Source organism: Ostrinia nubilalis, chromosome 8 (assembly GCF_963855985.1).
Source record: "Ostrinia nubilalis chromosome 8, ilOstNubi1.1, whole genome shotgun sequence".
NCBI lineage: Eukaryota > Metazoa > Arthropoda > Insecta > Lepidoptera > Crambidae > Ostrinia > Ostrinia nubilalis.
In genome coordinates this window covers 1,268,628-1,289,286 of record NC_087095.1, presented here as the reverse complement: position 1 = coordinate 1,289,286, position 20,659 = coordinate 1,268,628, and the positions used below count along the sequence as shown (strand labels likewise).

The following is a 20,659-nucleotide window of genomic DNA, read 5'->3' as shown; positions in this document are numbered from 1 at the left end:
ATGGTAGGTTAAACGCTACATAATAATACCTTCAAAATGATCCAAAATATTGGACCTATCTTGAAAAGGTCCAGATGTTTTATACTACTTAGGTTCTTACTTACCTTGTAAATAAGGTATCATGCAGAATCAAACGATGTAAATGATAATCAAAAGAGGTACCTGTCATCAAAATAGGTTGCCGTGCAAGTTTTGGCTTCCTCGGTGGAAGTAAAAAACATGGCGAATCGCAAGGTTAAATGTGTTCTGCTACGATGACATAGTAAAAAATATGAACACGGTAAGTGCCTATATTTATACTATGTCCACTTAGATTTTGCGATACTGCGTATTTTTAAAGCATTACACATCCAATTAAGATACAGAAATAGCCTAAAAGAGATTAATTCCTATTAGAGTTGGAATTCAGATCGACCTACTACAAAATGACGACTTCCCATAATGGATCTTTAAATACTTAAGAGCGTTTACGTCTAGCGTGGCATGTCAAGTTTAGGTAATTCCGATGCTATTTTTATTCACACTAAAATAATTATGACTGTGTGCGTGTTCTCACGCTCTATAGTCAAACCAAAATACTTTGATCCACCATCGTAAAAGTGTGCCAGGCTGTCAAGTGACAGCTCAAGGAAACTATAAAATCTTCAAATCTTCCAACACCGACTCCATAATTATAAATAATGGTATACATTAGTCCTAATCAATAATAAATACGTAAATTCTTTATCAAATAGTAAATTATCAAAGGTTTTTTACTATTTTGAGAATATTTTATACAGCCTATGTTCAGCAGAAAAAAATTTAAATTTTAATGGTGAGAGATTTTTTCAAATCGGTTCTATTCAAAACAAATTTTTCCTGTTTACTATACTTTTTTTATCCGGAAAATGCATAAAATTTCATACCCACCAGCTGCGGGGGCAGCTAGTGGGTTATGTGGGGTTCTTCCTACCAGAAGGTGGGTAGCCCCTACACCCACTAAAAACCTGACTGTTTCTGCCATGATCCATATGAGTGATATGAGGGAACGCGGGACATCGCCATTGGCTGTTGCCTGTAGCATTCGTCCTTAGCCGCCACCAGACACCTCCATGTCTAGCGACCGAGGCCTGTTAGGAAGGGACAGTTGGAGACCATAAGCTGTCCTCTTGCGCCCAGGGTGTCGGCGGCGGATAACTGGAGTGTCGGCTGAGGCCTCTCGCTCCCCCATTCCACTGCTTCTTTCTGTGAAAGAACACTTTCACAGAAAGTAAGCACACTATACCATAAGATTATTTGTCTCATCGTATATTTTATACTAATGTAGATATTGTTTCCGAAAGCGAGCGGGTTCATTCACTCGTCATGTCTGTGAACAGGCGCTGCTTTCGGGGACTGGTCAATCCAAGTTATTCCAACTTATGTATGCGAGTCATTTCTACTAGTATTTGAGTATGTAATCTGTAAGTCTAGATATTAGCACGTCACTACCTTGTTTAATATGCCACGCAATTTTGTATACCCATTCTTATAAGATACACTATACAAGAATGCATGGTAAATTCAGTGAACTGCTCCTGAATCGAATGTACCTACTACTGCTATTTCTATTTATTTATATTAACCGGCAGACAGTGGTGACTGAGTTTGTTGCGGCGCTTCTTCTCAGCACTTGCCAAATGTTGGTCTCGAAGCGCTGGTAGGGTAAAAAGATTATGAGACATGTAGAGGCTCCTTAAGAGCAAAATGACGATTTGTAAGAACTATTTATTGGTCTAAACAAATAAAGAAATTTTGACTTTGACTTTTGACTTTGACTTACCTGTACGCTTCATGCGTTCTCTAGCAAAAGCTGAAAATCAGTGTTCTGCCCTTTTGAGGGTAGTGTTTATACTGAGCTCTTTGCTTTTTGCATTGCATCGCTGCGGCACACATCACTCTGACGCAGGGAACTATTTGAAACGCTATTCATCTTTATCTTATGTTGTTTTGTCACTTTTGTTATGTTGCAACTGTTGAAATTATTACTAACCTGTGTAACAAAATACCAGTGGTGTCACCTAGTGTGTTTCTTGACTAACTAACTTTATTTCGATATTGAATTGAATTTCAATAGCAACCATACATAATGTGTGTGTTAAAAGCATTAAAAAAAGTGTGTTACAACAAATAAACAATTTATCTATCTATCTCACGCCTCTTCCCGATTGGTAGGGAGAGGTCATTTCCAACCGCCGCTCGTTCGCTTAGGCTTAGGCTGAGCGTGTCAGTCTGCTGCGGTGACTCACGTGCCAAGACTGCAGTGTTAACTGACAACCATCTACAGGCTCTCGGCAGTGACGGATTTACAAATTTGCCGCTAGTAGGCCATTCAATTTTTGCCGCCCCTACCTACTGACTTTTGAAATTCAATACGTTATAGTTTAATCCCGTTATTAGTATGATTGTGAACTTAATGATATTTCTGTCAGTTACTAGATTATTATTGCAACCCGCTATGTAACGAAGAGTTTAATGTTGACCTTAAAACAGCAGTATGTACTAATCCTAAGGTGGGCAAAGGCATGACTTAAAAATGTGTGGTCAGTAAACATTGTTTTTGATAAATATTTTTTATTGGACTTAACAGTTTAAAAACAATACAAACAATTTCTATTAAAATATAACATGTTAACAATTCAGTTAATGGTGACAGACAATGAGATCAAATAAGTTTTACATTATTTTCTTGCGAGATTTTAAATTTGCAAAATCATTAATTAATATCGACGTATGAAATCTTTTTCATAAGTTCTGACTCTATGCACAAAAGAGATGAAGCATTAATAGGCCAGATGAATTAGATTTTAAATCGGAAATAATTCCTACAAAAGATTTTATTGCTTTAATGGCTTTAAGATCAAGACTTTCCTAGGTTTTCGACTTCGACGGAGTTGTGCTTAAGTGGTGGAGGCCCCCGAAAGGGGCGCTTTTTAGGTTTTCCGGTTATACCGCGTAAAGGACTTACCCTATCGAAAAGTGGTCTTCCTGACGGTTGAAGGGCATTTAATCTTGCATAATTCATATGTTTTGGACAAACCGTTCTCGTGCAAATGTTCGGCAAAGTAGAAAATATGTGTATAATTAATGACCCTCTCCACGTCCAATGGCTCGTTACCCGTAGGCTCCCAAGCCTTGTAAAGGGTCGCCTTAACCAGCGTATCCCTGTCAAGGCTCACGAGTTGGATTCGCTTATCCTTGTTCGTCCCAGCCGTTCCTTAACCTCGCACCTGTTGCTGCACCTCTTCCTGGCACTCTCCTGAACGACTCTGTGTTACCTAATGTGGCTGCCCCTCTTCCTTGTACCCACCTGTACGATTGCATTGCTTAGCCATATGCCTGGTCCAATGTTCGACCCCACAAAATCAACTTCGTACGCGTGAAAATAGTTTAAATACTATTTTCCGTGCTTGCAACATTTTTCTTTACTGCTATTAGTTGTAGAGTAATTGTATATATCCTATAGCCTTCTTCAATTTATGAGCTATTCAACACAAAAATAATTATTTCAATCAAACTAGTAATTCTTGAGATTAGCGCGTTCAAACAAACAAACAAAACTATTCAGCGTTTTAATATGAACTTGTTGTTGTTGATTTTTGGCGTCGAACCTTAGACCATGAATACGGCTAGGCAACGTAGTCCTGCAGGAGGATACAAGGAAGAGGGGCAGCCACAGTAGGTAACACAGAGTCGTTCAGGTGAGTGCCAGGAAGAGATGCAGCAATCGCAGTTCAGGAACGGCTGGGACGAACAAGGATAGGCGCATCCAGCTCGTAAGCCTTGATAGGGTTACACTGGTTGAGGCGCTCCTTTTCAAGACTTGGAAGCCTACGGGTAACGAGCCATTGGACGTGGAGAGGGTCATTAATTATACACATATTTTCTACTTCGCCGAACATTTGCACGAGAAAGGTTTGTTCAAAACATATGAATTTGGTCTTATTTAATGCAGGATTAAATGCCCTTCAACCGTCAGGAAGACCACTTTTCGATAGGGTAAGTCCTTTACGCGGTATAACCTGAAAACCGAAAAAGCGCCCCTTTCGGGAGCCCCCACCACTTAAGCACAACTCCGTCGAAGTCGAAAACCTAGGAGAGTCTTTATGGGCAACTAATGAAGCCATTAAAGCACTAAAATCTTTAGTAGGAATTATTTCCGATTTAATTCATTTTTGTGTTTGATTCTACTGGCCTATAAGCTTTTCTTGACTTAAAGTCTGAGCTCAAAGTAGATCGTAGATAGTTTTTAACCCGTTTTAAGCAAGAAAAGCTTCTCATCTGAACAATTTGTCACCGGTGTGCACAGAGCCATGCGAAGTGCTATATCCAGTATAATTAGCTAAGAACTACTTAAAGGTAAACAGAAAGACCAAGGCTTGGTAATACAGGGTGGCCCAGAAGAAAATTAACTTTTGAAAATTCAAGGAAACGAAAACTTACCTACATTTTTATAGAACTTTAACTATTGCAATTTAAAGAAAATTTAATGCAATTTATTTTTAAATTTACCTTTATTAAATTACATCGCCCAGGAGATTTCCTTGACGCTTACAACATTCGATCAACATACATCAAAATCTTGGAATGCGTTCGTCAGAATTACTTTGAAACCTATTTTCAATTTTTTGCCGAATGCTCAGCTTCAATTGCTGCATGGTTGTTGAATTATAAAAGTATACTCTATTCTTATTGTAACACCACAAAAAATAATTTTCTGGAGTGAGATCAGGGCTTCCTGGTGACCAGGAGATGTCACCCCTGCCTGAAATTATTTTTTGTGGGAACATGTCTCTTACCATCTAAATGCTCTCAGTTGAAGTGTGACACGTAGCCCCATCTTGATGAAACCAAGTGCTCCGGTCTTAACCTTGCAAATCTTGCAGCTTTGAAATCAAAAAGCTTTTCAGCCTACCAGTATAGCGCTCTCAAAAATTAATCATCCTTTCAATGCAACAAACCAATTAAGCAGTGGTGAAATCTCACTGCCTCTAAGAAGCGCTAATCTCATTCCAGCAGACTTCTTTTTGTGAGGTTACCTTATGAGCAGAGTATACTCTAATAATCCAAAAACTCTGCAGCATTCATCCATCCTGAATCCATTTTGAGGTAACTCTAAGGGCTCCTGCACACGACGCTGCCACCGCGCCGTCGCCGCGCCTTTGCACTGTTCATACGCACCGAGTAAAACCGCCGCCGCGCCGCCACCGCGCCAACAAAGCATAATTTCGCGCGCGGCGCGGCGGCTGCGCGGCAGCGGTGTTTACGCGGCGCGTATAAACAGTGCAAAAGCGCGGCGACGGCGCGGAGGCGGCGGCGCGGTAGTGGCGTCGTGTGCAGGAGCGCTTACGAAAGTTTTCCAAAATATTGATGTATGTTGACCGAATGTTGTAAACGTCAAGGGAATCACATGTACGATAAAATTTATAAAAGAAAGTAAATTTTAAAATAAATTGCACTAAATTTCCTTTAAATTTCAATAGCTTAAGTTCTACAAAAATGTACAGTTTTAGTTTCCTTGAATTTTCAAAAGTGAATTTTCTTCTGGGCTTCTCTGTAAAACAATATACACGAAGTTGTGGAGAGATGGTGCTCGTGCTAGGCTCCGAAGATCCTGTGTTACTTAAGAGTTTTTTATTTTATTTTGATTGAAACGCTATTGGAATATTTTAAAATTCATGATCACATAAGTACCTAAGTATATTTTACAGTGCGTTTATTAATCGTTTATTTATATATGGATTGTGTAGGTATACGTATAATTATATATTTTTTTCCTGTAAAAAAAAATTGCTAAATTTGCCGCCCCTCTAAATCTGCCGCCCTAGGCACTGGCCTACTTGGCCTATTGGTAAATCCGCCACTGGCTCTCGGCCTATACGGTGGAGGAATGGCCCGAAGCACCCATGGCCCGGTAGAACCTGGGTCGCCCTTTGTGTGAGGTGATCATGCCGTCGCACCCACTCCTCTAATACATGCAGAACTGCCCCTATGGTGCGACGTAAAATTTGACTGACGGCCAGGCGTACCCTTCAGCACTCTAGGGCCTAGATCCTCAAGCCTCTACCTTTTGGTTTCCACCTCTCGTGGTGCACGTACACGTACATTTCCCCTTGGGACCTATGGTCACCTCGCAACTGGCGTCTATTCTCGGTTGTCGACACTAGCTTTGTCGCCACTGCGGATAAATGGCATAAATAATATCGATTGTCACCAGTGGCGACACATACTTTCCCAGTTGTAGCTACAGGCTTTCTCACAACTTATGACAAATTAGAAAAATACATCCCAATTATGCCTAGTGGGGACGTACACAAATATTGACGCAAATGTCATCGTGCATGACATACGTAAAGTAAAAGTCAAGTAAGACCAGACGAATACAAAATTATTATTAATTTTATTTTGAACTAGCGGCCGCCCGCGACCTCGTACGCGTGGACCTCGTTTTACTCCTTAGTTCGTAAAATCTGTTGTTTGATATCATGTTGATAGATGGCGTTTCACGGCTTCCCCCGCATGAACGTCAAAAACAGTAGTTTGTGCGCTTTTTAGACACGTCTTATTTATTTATTGAAATTTATTTGTCACATATCGTCATAAATTATAAGCTATAATTATGTTAGTCTGGTTTATAAACAATAATACTGTAAAGTTTCAACAAAATCCGTTCAGTAGTTTTTGAGTGAAAGAGTAACAAACATCCAGACATCCAAACTTTCGCATTTATAATATTAGTAGGATTGTTATACGTCGACAATATTTTTTTTCCCAATATCCTCAGTAGGGACATAGTCAGTGTCCACAACCGGGAATAGACGGACTGCGGATACTATGCGGTATCCACGAATTACCTCAGCCTGTGCCTCAGTGATATCATGCGTTGCGCTTTTTTGAACAGTAGGATGCTCCACGACTACACAGCACTGTGCCATACTCGAGCCCCATATAGGACCATATAACGCGCGACGCAAAAGTATAGTCAGCGACTCAGTGCGGCCGGGCCTCCGAGATTAGGCATCAACCGGCTTAGTGCGCCGGCGGTAGCCAAAAGCTTAGGGGTGAGACGATTCAAGTGGCCGTCAAATGACCACTGTCCAACTAACTACAATACAACGATTTTCCGACTGTAATATGTTGTGTATGTTCCCCCTACAACTAGGTGGGACCCTGCTGGCAGAGAATTTCTATTAACTATTCTGTAACCACCTATTTATGGCAAATAAATTATTATTAGTATTATTCCTCTTTATAATATTAGTATACATACATAACTTGCTGTTCCAAATTTTCGTTTCATTGCTAAAAATAACTTAATTTTATTTTTCATTACGTCTGAAATAGAATTTGTAGTAAAAATAGACTGTAATGAAAAATAACAATAAAATATTTTAATTACAACGTGATCGCAAAATCTACCACCAAGATTTTGCGGATACACTATAAAAGTCCAGCTACCTGTCAAAGATCAACGTACGCGTGACACATGTCAGCAGAGCACCGAGCGACGTGACTTCACTCTGGAACGCCTCGAGGCGGACTGAATTTGAACGATTCGTGCGCGGCGTTTTATAGTACTTTTCAAATACTCATAGAAAAAAAATTACAATGAATTATTTTAAATTTCAAAATAAATATTTTAGATAAGATATTCTTCTATTATATTAAGCTATTTTTGTGTTGAATAAAGGAAGAATATTGGTGAAAAAATCACTTTGATTTTTGGGTATTTCACGTTCTTTTAATTTGTGATTTCTTATTGTAAAATGCTTAAATCTAAAAATTTTCTCAGATAACTATTTGCCCAAGGATCTATGCTATAGGATATAAATGTTTGTTAAATCGTTTTCACAGTATTTTTATAAAAATTTCAGCTTGGAAACTGACGCTAAAGTGGAAATTTACAAAACCTGTGTGGACTTATCTTGATAGAATTCTTAAATACTAAACTAATCGCAATATTTTCTCAATTAACTATTTAGACGACGAAATTGCTTAACTATTTATGCCTATAACATATTTGTAATATTACTGGTTAATGATTGTAACGAGTTGAAAAAGTACTGTTTTTGCGCCAAACGGCGTAAACGCTCTTAAGGTACACTAAGAAAATTTGTGAACATTGTCCACTAGATTCTACTGAAGATCATTTAAAATTCGTGCAGTGGTTGTTGAATTTTGTACATGCACAATCCCATGTGGAGTATAGTAAATATTATTTTTCCTCTATCTTTACTATGATATTAGTTACCGATGGAGATATATCTATGCATTAGTTTCACGACTTGTTAAACGATGGCTCAAGTTGTAAAATAACTAGGCAATTATCCTCACAAAGCGTGCTCAAACGATTTCCTTTGATTTGTTGGTTTCATACATCAATTTGACATGTAAATTAACTGCAGCCGACTTTAAATCAATCAACGTGAAAAGGGGTGTACTTTCCGGCCATATATTAATGTAAATCACTCAATTTAAATGTTTACTTTGGCTAGATAAATCCCTATACATCAAACTCTTTAAAACCCTTTGTGTGACTCTTAAGCTTTACATCTTGATCTTCCTTGACGGATACCTATTATAATGCTCTCAGACACAATTTATTTATTGACATGCTTTTTCATAGTGACTGTTATTACATGTCAAGCTATACTAAGAAAGGACATTTAACGACTTTCAGTGTGTGGGCACAACATCTCCTATGTCATACTTTATGAGAGCCCATAATCGTCTTAAATGACTCGCATGTATTCATCATTACGTACCACAGGTAATGTTGCTAAAAAGCTGAAACCTCATATTTTGGAAAGGACCCAATAAAGGGAAGTTTGGTGTGGTTAATTTGTGTTACCTATATCCCCAATCTAAGAGTGAAATGAATACCCCATATTAAAAAGATTTTATTTTATGAGAACGGATTTTTCAGGAGTCTGTTAGTTTGCAATTTTATACTTATCTAAAAAAACGTTCACCCTAGACATGTTAAATCGTACTCAGTTCACGAGACGGCTGGAGCCCGTGTCTGTGCGTTAGAAAAAAGCAGACTTTCCAGTAGACGAATATAAACTCACGTGCGGCGACTTGGGCCCCTGCCAAGGTGACCTTACGTCACCGTGAGGAAACTGAGCAGTTGGTTACCTATTACCTAAAGGCGCCATGAAATGCTGACATAGTATTAGTGTTTTTAATTCCTATATCTTGTACTGTTTTTAAGATGTCTAAGGCCCGGTTTCCACCAAAATTGAGAGGAGAGATGTGTTTGAATAACCAGAGTTCGTTATCCGATCAGCTTCGGTTCGGAAATCTGATTGGTTATTATTAAATTTCAAACGCATTTTGTCTCAGCTTTGGTGGAAACCGGGCCTAACTGACGCTCTATGTACTTCAGTGTAATGATTAAAAAGAAGTTTCCATTAGATTGAGCCAACGAACTGAGTTTGCCGCAGTGAAAGGCTTGCGAAGGCTAGCGAACAATTTGATTGTACTCCAGACAAAAGCCAGTGGCATTCATAGTTTTTAACATTTTAGGTACAACTATTTGACCTTTCTGACGTAAAAAGTCCATTTATTTGTAGTCCTATCAGATAGTCTCCTATATTTTATTTGAATTAGACTTCAGGGTTGCCAACGCCTACAACAATTGCTGAACTAATATCAGTCGATTAGTTGAACCTAACGGGTGTGTTCTGCAAAGTACACAATTAAGAAAACCTTGAGCACTGTTGGTGACTACAATACCGTGGGCCGTGGGAATTCTTTGTATGTACTATGTACCACCCACCATTAGTCCAATCGACTGGTCTATTACACAGTCGTTAGGCCCGTCCCGTTGCATTCACTATCACTAATGAACATATTCAATAAAATTGCAACTGCTATTTGAAACCATACAGTAGTTTCAAATCTGAACTTAAATATTTACCGTGTGAGGTTTATTTTCCTTCAATCGTGATTCCCCGTTACGTAGTAGATTCCGCGGATAGCTCAGTCATAATTCACAGTATCTTGTAACAGGTCCAAAGTGCGTGAATGGGTCGTTCTAATTGACCACCAAACTACACTTTTTGGGGTATTTCACACTGCTTTTACGGGAATTACACGCTCTGTGAGATGATAATTGGACTTCCATAAAAGATACACAATATGCGAAGGTTAACATTATCATAGTTGAGATGAATAATAATATTACCTGTTGGCTCTACAATGTATAATGGCACTATCAACTCTAATGACACATCTACTTTTAACTTTAAACCAACCAAGCAAATATCCTATAGTATACAGGTGTGGCCCTGTGTAAACTTTGCTGTTTACGAAGGCCCACAGCCCACACTGTATTAAAGGAATCCCGGAAGGGGGTGAAATTACATCATAAATTATGAACAAAAAACATTTGTTTTTATAAAAAAAAAATGAACTGATAAACTTTCTATGGACTCCATGTACAAAAAAATAGATTCCAAAAAGTATTAGTTCTATTTCTATAAAATAAAAACAATTCCAAACTTTGTGTATAAGAACAAATAACTCATATAGTGGCTATTCAGGTCTTAAAAAATGATTTTTAGAAGAAAAAAAAAATGTTTTGTCTGCACTCCATACATAAACATTGCGGTTTGGCCGATTGAGTGATTTTCCACCACAGACTGACGTTATCAGCACGGATGCCCATTACGCGTGTTTTACTCTTTTTATTTATTTTCAGACATGTAGAAACGATGACAGCTGGCATCTTATCTTAAACGATCTCCACCTTGACAGTGATACTTACTATCACAACTTCTGTGGAAATTAAAATATAAATATAAAGATTAGATATGTATGGGTTTCTACATATTTCTATGAAAACGTCATAATGTAGCGTCATGGCGTTTTCTTGAGTATGTAGGTATTCTTAGCGTAAAATACATCCGTGTGCATTTTCCTTTTATGGATCTATTATTTATTTTATGGATTAACTTATTTATTAGAGATAATAACGTAAATAATACCGAGATTATTGTGTATTTGTGTAATATTACTATTTAATGGAAATATAATGTTGGTTGTCTATTTATAGTAAAACAGTTTATCATAATGGCGGATAGTTACAGGTATTCTAATCTCATCTAAGATTTAGAAACGAAACCATAAGATCAACGTCTCTGATCTTTGCAGTCTGTAAATATCATAAAACACTCATATTTATGGTGGAATGGACTGTCGTAAAAAGCAGATCAAAACGAATAATGTTTTGCCAAAAAGCAAATTTGTTTTGCCTTTATTACCAAATGTTTACAGGCTGCAATATTTCTTTCTAGTTTATAGAATATCTAGGGTTCTAGTTTCAAGTTTTCCACCATTCAAAATTTCCTGTTGTAAAGTGAATTTTCTTTTGCTCATTCAGTAGTAGCATGGTGATATAGAGCATTTTTTGTATCACCTGATAACTAAATAGAGCCTTTTGCTACATTTAGAAAACCCTTTCATTTTTGGAAGTAGAATCTGACGTTGCGATAAAAGGATCAAATTATTTCAATATTGCATGTGCCAAATCTAAATCCTTTTGTCGACACGTCTTTTGTCTGTCGTACACATCAAATCTGCATCAAATGGAATCTCCTTTAACTCTCGTCATGAGAGAACCGTATACCTATAATGAGAACCTATGATATATCATCACATGCAGATTTGACACCATGCGACAGCTATAAGAGCCTTTTCACACTGGTGATTTGTCCGGCGAGAGCAAGACCGTGGCGTGCTATTATACAGGAGACCCATTGGTGGCTGATCAAACCAAAGGGATTGATTCCTCCTACTGCTCAAATGAAACTTTTCCCAAGTGGAAGAAGTTTCAGTTTAAGAATTAGGATATTGTTCCTGGGGAAGTTTTTGCTTCTCAGCAGTATCAATCGTTTTTGTTTGTTCACTCACGAATAGGCCACCTGTATAAGGTTGACGTGATTATGCATCGTCGTATTAGAGCCAAAGCACACGATGCATTGCGGAGCGGAGTCGCTGCGTTATTTTACATAGAAATATCTGCGGCGCCGCGTCCCGCGTTACGTCGAAATCGTCGCAACGCATCGCGTGCTTTGGCTCTTACTACTGGCAGAGTAAATACAAATGAGTAGGTCATCTTCATAGAAACGCACCGAGCGCGGTTTGTATGTGAGCGCAAGTTCGGCGCAACACCCCGCTAATCCACGCTAAATTTTGTCAGTGTGTGCGTGCGCGCCGCATACGTATTGGCGCGCTCACATACAAACCGCGCTCGGTGCGTTTCTATGAAGATGACCTACTCATTTGTATTTACTCTGCTACTGGTCAAATCGCTAGTGTCAAAGGTTCATTACTACACCCCGTGCGGCCGTTAACATGTGTGCGTGCGTAGCTTCGTCGCGGGCGTGATCCTGCGCGAACGCATCCCCGCCTTCGAGCGGATGCTGTGGCGCGCGTGCCGCGGCAACGTCTTCCTCAGGCAGGCGGAGATCGACTCGCCACTTGAGGATCCGTCTTCTGTAAGTATCATTTAAATCCTTATTATCTTTATCTTAAAGCACACAACAAGGTGAACTAAATATACTACGAAATTATTCTTACCTCTTGTTCCCACCACGACACCGCTGTAACTCCTGTTAAACCCAGGAACCAGAATCTACAGTGTATCGTCGTTTCAGCCAAATGACGTCCATTGCTGGACAAAGGCCTCCTCCAAGGTTTTCCACAATGAACGGTCCTGCGCTGCCCGCATCCAGGCTCTTCCCGCGACCTTTACCAGATCGTCGGTCCACCTAGTAGGAGGCCTGCCCACGCTACGTCTTCCAGCCCGTGGTCGCCACTCGAGAACTTTCCTGCCCCAACGGCCATCGTCTCTACGAGCTATGTGCCCCGCCCACTGCCACTTGATTTTAGCAATTCTGCGAGCTATGTCGGTTACTTTGGTTCTCCTGCGGATCTCCTCATTTCTGATTCGATCACGCAGGGAAACTCCGAGCATAGCCCGCTCCATCGCCCTTTGGATGACCTTGAGCCTTCTTATGAGGCCCATAGTAAGCGACCACGTCTCAGATCCGTATACCATCACTGGCAACACACATGTAATAGTGTGTGTATATAGGCTACAGTGTATACCACCAATAAAAATCAATATGTAAAGGCCAGGTTTGTCTCAGAAGAAAGATACCGTAACGCTGTTGGACGCGCAATGAAGTCAAGAGTCACGAGTGTTTGGTATCGGATTGCAGACTCCTTTGTCCCAGCATAAAAACGGACACTGCCTTAGACAAGTTTCTTGTAATGTTTTTACTTTTTATCTGCTTATTTCACTATTCCCCGTTGGCAATCCCCGTCAACGGGGATTAATGAACTTTTTGTTCACTATTCCCCGTTATATTCGGATTTTATTTTTAACATTATAAGCTCCAATTGGCGTTTTTTTTTTGGGGAATAGTGGAATAAGCCTTTTTATCAACACTGTTCTTTTCCTCACCTCCCCCATCTTTCTTCCAGTCAGACCAAGTCTACAAGTCGGTGTTCATCATCTTCTTCCAAGGAGACCAGCTCAAGACTCGCGTCAAGAAGATCTGCGAGGGCTTCCGCGCGACGTTGTACCCGTGCCCCGAGGCGCCGGCTGACAGGAGGGAGATGGCCATGGGCGTGATGACCAGGATCGAGGACTTGAACACGGTAGGCATAAGGGCTATTTTAGCTTACAGCTCTTTTTGATTATGTTAGACCAGAGGTTCCCAAACTTATTTTGTCTACTGCCCACTTTGAGAATAAATTCTTTTTAGCGCCCCTATTTGTACTCGAGTGTCGAATGCTCAGTCGGTGTCTAAGAGTCCTCCTAGTAAATGACGCCTCCCAAGCCTCTACACAACATCCCGATTTTTTTTTCTGGGTCTCTTACCGCCCCCCTTTAAGCCTGCAGCGCCCACAAGGGGGCGTTATCGCCCACTTTGGGAAAGACTGTGTTAGACGATAGACGCCTATAGTTCATTTGAGGCCCGAAGTCCTAATAACTTCGTCCACTGTGTGGACCTAGAACACAGATTGTCCCAACCCAACCTTTGTGACATTGGCGCCAATGTTGTTCCAAAGTCCTGATGACTTCGAACACTCTTGGATCTAGAAATTAACTTGTCCCAATGTTGGTGCCAATACTAATTTTCTACTAACTAGACCCTTACATTGGTCGAGTGGCGTTGTGACCAACGTTTGGTGGACGTAAGACATCCACATAAGGACTATTTTACAGCTCATTTTGATTAAAGATATATGCTTACGGTGATTTATTAGACACCAGCAGGCCTAAGAAATGCGCCGCTATTAAATCTTGTTGCGGAATTTTATCAACGATAAGTCGTATAGGATCGATATGGTGGCGCGCATTCTATCCTGGCAAGGTTATAAAGAAGTTCATCGCCCGATTGAGAGCTCTTTCACCAGTACAGCTAACCAATTTAGCGGCCATCTAATGGATCACTCAAACTGTTGTAAAAAGGCACATAAAGGAATATACTTGGCCTAAATTGAGCAAACCATCGTAAAATACGCTCACGGTTTACGGTTTGGTAAATCTCAATAATTTACAGTCGCCGTGGCGTGTGCCATAAATAGTGCTCCAGATCGGCGCTAAATGATTTGCATGCTATTAATCTCAAACGATCGGTTGGGGCTCGGCGACCTTGCCATTGTTGGATAATGAGCCTGTCAGAAGTTTTCAAACTTTTTAAAAGGTCTGACTGAGTTTTTATGTCATAGTGACTGACGCCCGTATTCACAAACATTACTATGACGTCTCACAGTGCGCGTGGACGCACAGGGTGACATATGAACCAACCACAGAGCTCTATTCAACGCTGTGCGTTCGATTTGCTGCTTCCCTTAAGCAAGCATCGTTTATGAATACGGGCGTTAGTTTCTTGCGCTGCTTCTTTTCAGCACTAGCCCATTTATTTTCCTGAAGCAGTGGTAGGATTAATACTGGGACGTGTAAAAGTGCTTTTAAAAGCTTACTTGCAAAAATAAAATGTGTTTTATGAGTTTTTTTTATGAGTTTATATTTTTATTTTTGCACAATAATATTATTCACGGTTGGTGATTTATGCGCATTGCGTGCGCGTGCGCGGGGCAATTTGTTTATAATTGTACTAATATTATAATAGACAAATTAATTCTGTGTTTACCTATTATTTTTAATTTCATGCCTAAACTGGATTTTAATCAGTTTAAATGAGGGATTTACAGCGTAAACCGACTCTTATGTTTTGTTTCAAGAAAAAGACCTAAAGAGATGAAATACTTTGGGGTGAAGGTTAAGAAGTTCATAAGTGAGACACGTATAAAAAGCTGTATCAGAAGTATAGTTGACCTATACTCCTGTACATAATTAATAAAATTTAAAGAGCCCAGGGTCGAACTCGTTGTAAAGTATATCGTTAAAAGGCGCCGAATACTTACGTGCGACTTTGACACACTAAAGTAGACGCGTGATGTGAACAATTGCGTTCTAAACGCTGCATTAATCACCTAAGCGGTGTCTGTGTTGCCAGTAATATAAATGGGCCATAACAATCATGTAAATTCCCTTACTATACGGAATAGGCATGAAAAATCACTTGAGAACAGCCTGCAAAATTATGTAACATCAATCGTCTGCGATGTCTCTGCAGAACTCCTTCCTATTTGCATCCAATGAATTTATTTATAGAAGTGAATGCAATTTATGTATGAATTTAATGAATATTGTAGATTGCCCAGAATTTAGTATGCAACGACTGATTTTAGTTGCCGACATAGGCCAGCTAGAGCTATAGATAGGTTCAGAGTATTCTGAGAATACCTCGCGACGTATAAGAAAAATTGGCTAATAATTTAAAGAAATAGATCACTTCAGATAGATAACTTTCCTGTCAATCTAAAATCCTTATAATATCTCCGTAACTCGGTGGTCAGAATAATCGCCCGAAAGCATTGATCATGGTTATTAATTCCCACCTGTGGCAATCGACTTTTAAGTTTTAAAATATTTGATTGAGATGCATCATAAATTCATAATCAGAAGATTATCAATAGAAATTGATCGAAAGGAAAGCTATAATAAAGTGCTGTTGTTCTTTCTATAACCATAATATCTAATGCCACCAATCTTCCACCACCAGGTGTTAGGACAGACCCAAGACCACCGGCACCGCGTGTTGGTGGCCGCGGCCAAGAACATCAAAAACTGGTTCGTGAAGGTGCGCAAGATCAAGGCCATATACCACACGCTCAATCTGTTCAACCTGGACGTCACGCAGAAGTGTCTCATCGCCGAGTGCTGGGTGCCGGCGCTGGATTTGGAGACCATTCAGCTGGCTCTGCGAAGAGGAACGGTGAGTTGTTTTTTTCTAATTTGTATTGAAAAAAAAACTGATAGCAGAGTAAATACAAATGAGTAGGTCATCTAGAAACCGAGCGCGGTTTGTATGTGAGCGCGCCAATACGTATGCGGCGCTCACGCACACACTGACAAAATTTAGCGTGGATTAGCGGGGAGCCGTCGTGGTTGCGCCGAATTTTGTCAGTGTGTGCGTGCGCGCCGCATATGTATATTGGCACGCTCACATCCCTTCGGCCGTTAAGGAAACCGAAGTTAGCAAACTAGTTTCCTAAAAGCCTTTTTTCCACGCTCGGTGCGTTTCTATGAAGATGACCTACTCATTAGTATTTACTCTGCTAATAGTCCCGTTAACCCCTCGTGCTAAATTAATGCTAAATTTGTTTGTGTAACTGTCCAGCGGTGTCTTGGTTCGAACCCTCGTTCCTCGGATCTCGAGTCAGCCAGTCCGACCCTTTCACCGTTCGGCTATTGTCGCTTCTGTGTTATCCCAAGTGCCGAATGTTCGCATACGAGATGCCAGTATGAGAGACAGTGACAGATAGACCCGAAGCTATCTAATCGGAGTTACGATCCACCCACCGCAACGGTAATGTCCCTGCAAAAAATAAATTGGCGGCCGCCAATGATACAGCCCAAACTTTTTGGTCAATTGGACCCCTTGCTTGGTTCCTCGTGGATTTTGGGTGGATGTGCAGTGCCTAAATAAAGCTACAAAATGTTATTCTGAAATCGTTTTGTCCGGTCCCCAAACATTTTGGTCAATTGGACCACTTGCTTTTACCACCGTCAATTTTACTCCGGCGTTGAAAACTCAACACCGACGAGTCATTAAAGTGACCAGATTCCAGTAATGTCTATTCATTTAATATTCCCAGAAGTCCGATGGACAATCATTAACCCAAACATTAGCTTTGTTACTGTCATGTTTTCATTCCTCACGCCTCAACCAACACTCCAGTATAAACACAAGTAGACCAACGTGAGAAACCAATCGATCAATTGATATGTGCTCGATTTCCGTTCGAGCTAGAGAAACTATTTTTGAAATAAGACCAAATGTTTAAAGAGTTTCTTTATTTGTTTTTGTATAGAAATACTCTTAATTCTAGTGCCAAAATATACCTATTTATAAAAAGTATATTCGTTTGCTCTTTCATGTTATAATTTATGCTTACTATAAATAATATTAAGCTTTATACCGGTAATATATTCCACTATTATGATTGAATATCGCGGTACTATATTCAATATAGCGAAATATATTTAAGTGCAGGTATAATTTGTTAAAATTATTCTATGACATAATGTTAGTATGTTCTTAGTTGTTCCCGTTTATTATGTATTTTGCATAATCTGTCCTTAGATTACTAAGTTAACGATGCAGACATTTACCTATTATTATCTTGCGTAAAACATTGAACTAAAAGATTTCAATTAGTGACTGGACCTATACAAGTCTGTGCAGGTACGTATTTTACAAAGGGCACTCTTATTTATTATTTTATTGGTCGTTTTACACTACAAGTAAGTATAGAAAAATAAATATACCAAAAAACGAGCTGTTAATTGTGAACTGTCAAGCTGCATATCATGCAAAATTATGTAGTTGAAAAAATCTCAAAATGTGTTATATTTCGCTCTCCATGCTTTACGATCCCACACTGCGCGCAGACAATTTCGGTGCCGACCTAACTTTATAAATTTGACTACATTTCGTTTACCAATTTATTTTATTTTTTTATTTATTTAAACTTTTAGCACACATACAACAGACAATGCACTGTGGCAGACTTGATGCCGGATTTAATATGTTATTTGGTATTTAGTTATTAAATGAACGCTTTTCTTTGTTTATTCGCACAGGAGCGCAGCGGCAGCTCGGTGCCGCCGATCCTGAACCGCATGGAGACGGCGGAAGACCCGCCCACGTACAACCGCACCAACAAGTTCACGTCGGCCTTCCAGAACCTCATCTACGCCTACGGAGTCGCGACCTACCGGGAGGTCAACCCTGGTGAGTCTGAACACCTGACAAGAAAACCATGTCCTGCCGACAGCAAATCAAAATCAGACTATAAATTTTTGGAAAATGGCACCTATTACAAACACAAAAGAACCAACTGTGCTTTGATTGACGTGCTTTCGTTTGTACTGTCCTCGATTCAACCGAAGAACGTCTACTACTGGACGAAGGCCTTCCTCAATCAAAGATTTCCACAACAACCGGCTCTGCGCTGCCGTATTCATGTGCTTCCCGCGACCTTCACTAAATAATCGGTTCACCAAGGGAGGCCTGCTTACACTTCGCCTTCTGGTCCGTGGTTGCCACTTGAGAACCTTTCTGCCGATTTCTGATTTGATCATGCAGAGAAGCTCCGAGCATAGTACGCTACAACGCCCTTTGACCTTTTGTTGAATGTGACCTTGAGTCTTCTTTTATAAGACCCAAGTACAAGACAAGTAACGAACCACGATTCACGCCACAACCACAAATTCTGGTCATCGAATTTGTAGTCTTTTTCACTGTGTTTACTTCGGAAGACGACACACCTATAGTCTGGTCTGTGAGCACGTAGAATTTTGTCCAATGAATCGCGACTGTGCGACGGGCGCCCGCAGTGAGTGTGCGAGCGCGACAGCAACATAATTACGCGCGAGCGATAAGGATGGGTAGCTTGGGGTCATTGGACAAAATTCTACGTGCTCACAGACCAGGCTTTAGCTTAGCTAAACATTAGCATCGTATTTGTGCTGATGTAAGATGCTTTTCTAGAGAAATAAAATATTGTCTCCTTCCAGCGCCGTACACGATCATAACGTTCCCGTTCCTATTCGCGGTCATGTTCGGCGACCTGGGCCACGGCGCGCTCATGGCCATCTTCGGCTTCTGGATGTGCTACAAGGAGAAGCCGCTGCAGGCCAAGAAGATCGACAGCGAGGTGAGGCAGAACTAGGGTTTCTGATTTCTCGACCTACTTTTTTTCTCGAGTTTCGAGAATTCTCGAGGCCAAAGTCTCGAGTTTTCTAGGGTCTCGAGTCTTTTAATGAAAACTACTGACATCGGTTGAAATTTAATAAAAACACAGGTTTTTTATAAATAATATATAAAGGCACTGGGTCTCTATCAGAAGGAACTCTAGGGGTGGAATCTCCATAGGCGTGGGTTAACGGGCAAGGAGATAATATCTTGGATGGTTGACAATCACTTTTCCTACAATTTAACGTTCCACCAAACTCAACACGCTTTCAAAGATAACCTCGCAGCCGCCTGCTCACACTTGACATGACACAACTGATTGACAGTTATCTTTTTCTGCGCATCAGTCGGGTGTTACGTTTAGGAATCACAAACCTTCCGCTCTACAGATTTATACAGATAACATAATATTAAGATTGCTACTATTAACCATTAACTGGTATCGTAAATTGGACATACGTAACTGGTATCGTGGGGGCCGCGCGGCCCCCATACTATGTTTGCTTCTAGCAAGCATGTTTTACCTTATAGGTATACTTGAATAAATGCTCATAAATGATATATATCATATCATATATGATAGGCTTTTTCTATGTAATCATTTAGTTTTTATTGTATTAAATCTTCTTACATTATTACTTCAAGACATTACATAAATAGTAACAACTTTTTACGTAATTTTTTTTTAATGTTACAAATATCTATGAAACCTACGTTTAGAAAGTTACAACCAAAAATATTATTATTTTAATTAATCCATAATAATGTGAACTTAATAATAAATAAGGTTTTAATGTAATGTATAATAAAAATAATAAGAATTTTATAAAAATAAAAACATAAATATTATGTTGACAAACATTAGCAGGTACTGGTGGATTTTCAGACCACTTTTATTTATTTTTTTATAGCAGCTGGATTGACTAGGTCCTACAACATCTTCATGTTCACTCTCTGAAGAAAAAACTAGAAAATTAGAATCAATATCCTCATTATCGACCGAATATTGGTAATTGGGTCTTCACAATGACCTATAATTTTATTATCACTATATCCTTCTTCTGGCATGCTACTAATCACTAATTTGGAATCAAAAACTTCGTTCTAGGTATCTTCTATTGCTTTATCACTAATAAGCCATCAATACTGCAAAAAAACAAAAAACAAATAAAAATTGCTATGAAAAAAAAACTAACGTAACTGGTATTGTGGGGGCCGCATGGACCCCAACACGTGCATATCTTCGTCCTGGTGAATTATGCATTGCTGAAACGCCTGCACCAGACGCGAGTAGC

At 39.7% G+C, this 20,659-nt stretch overlaps 1 protein-coding gene across 1 annotated transcript in view; it reads left to right on the top strand.

Moving 5' to 3' along the window:
- The window catches only part of LOC135073708 (V-type proton ATPase 116 kDa subunit a 1-like), a 67,474-nt gene that overhangs the window by 13,199 nt on the left and 33,616 nt on the right, over window positions 1-20,659 (top strand). Inside the window, exons 5-9 of the mRNA XM_063967854.1 lie at window positions 12,395-12,521; window positions 13,513-13,689; window positions 16,167-16,379; window positions 18,251-18,401; window positions 19,187-19,326. Of these exons, the coding sequence (XP_063823924.1) occupies window positions 12,395-12,521; window positions 13,513-13,689; window positions 16,167-16,379; window positions 18,251-18,401; window positions 19,187-19,326 (808 nt within the window). The remainder of the gene's footprint in view (window positions 1-12,394; window positions 12,522-13,512; window positions 13,690-16,166; window positions 16,380-18,250; window positions 18,402-19,186; window positions 19,327-20,659) is intronic.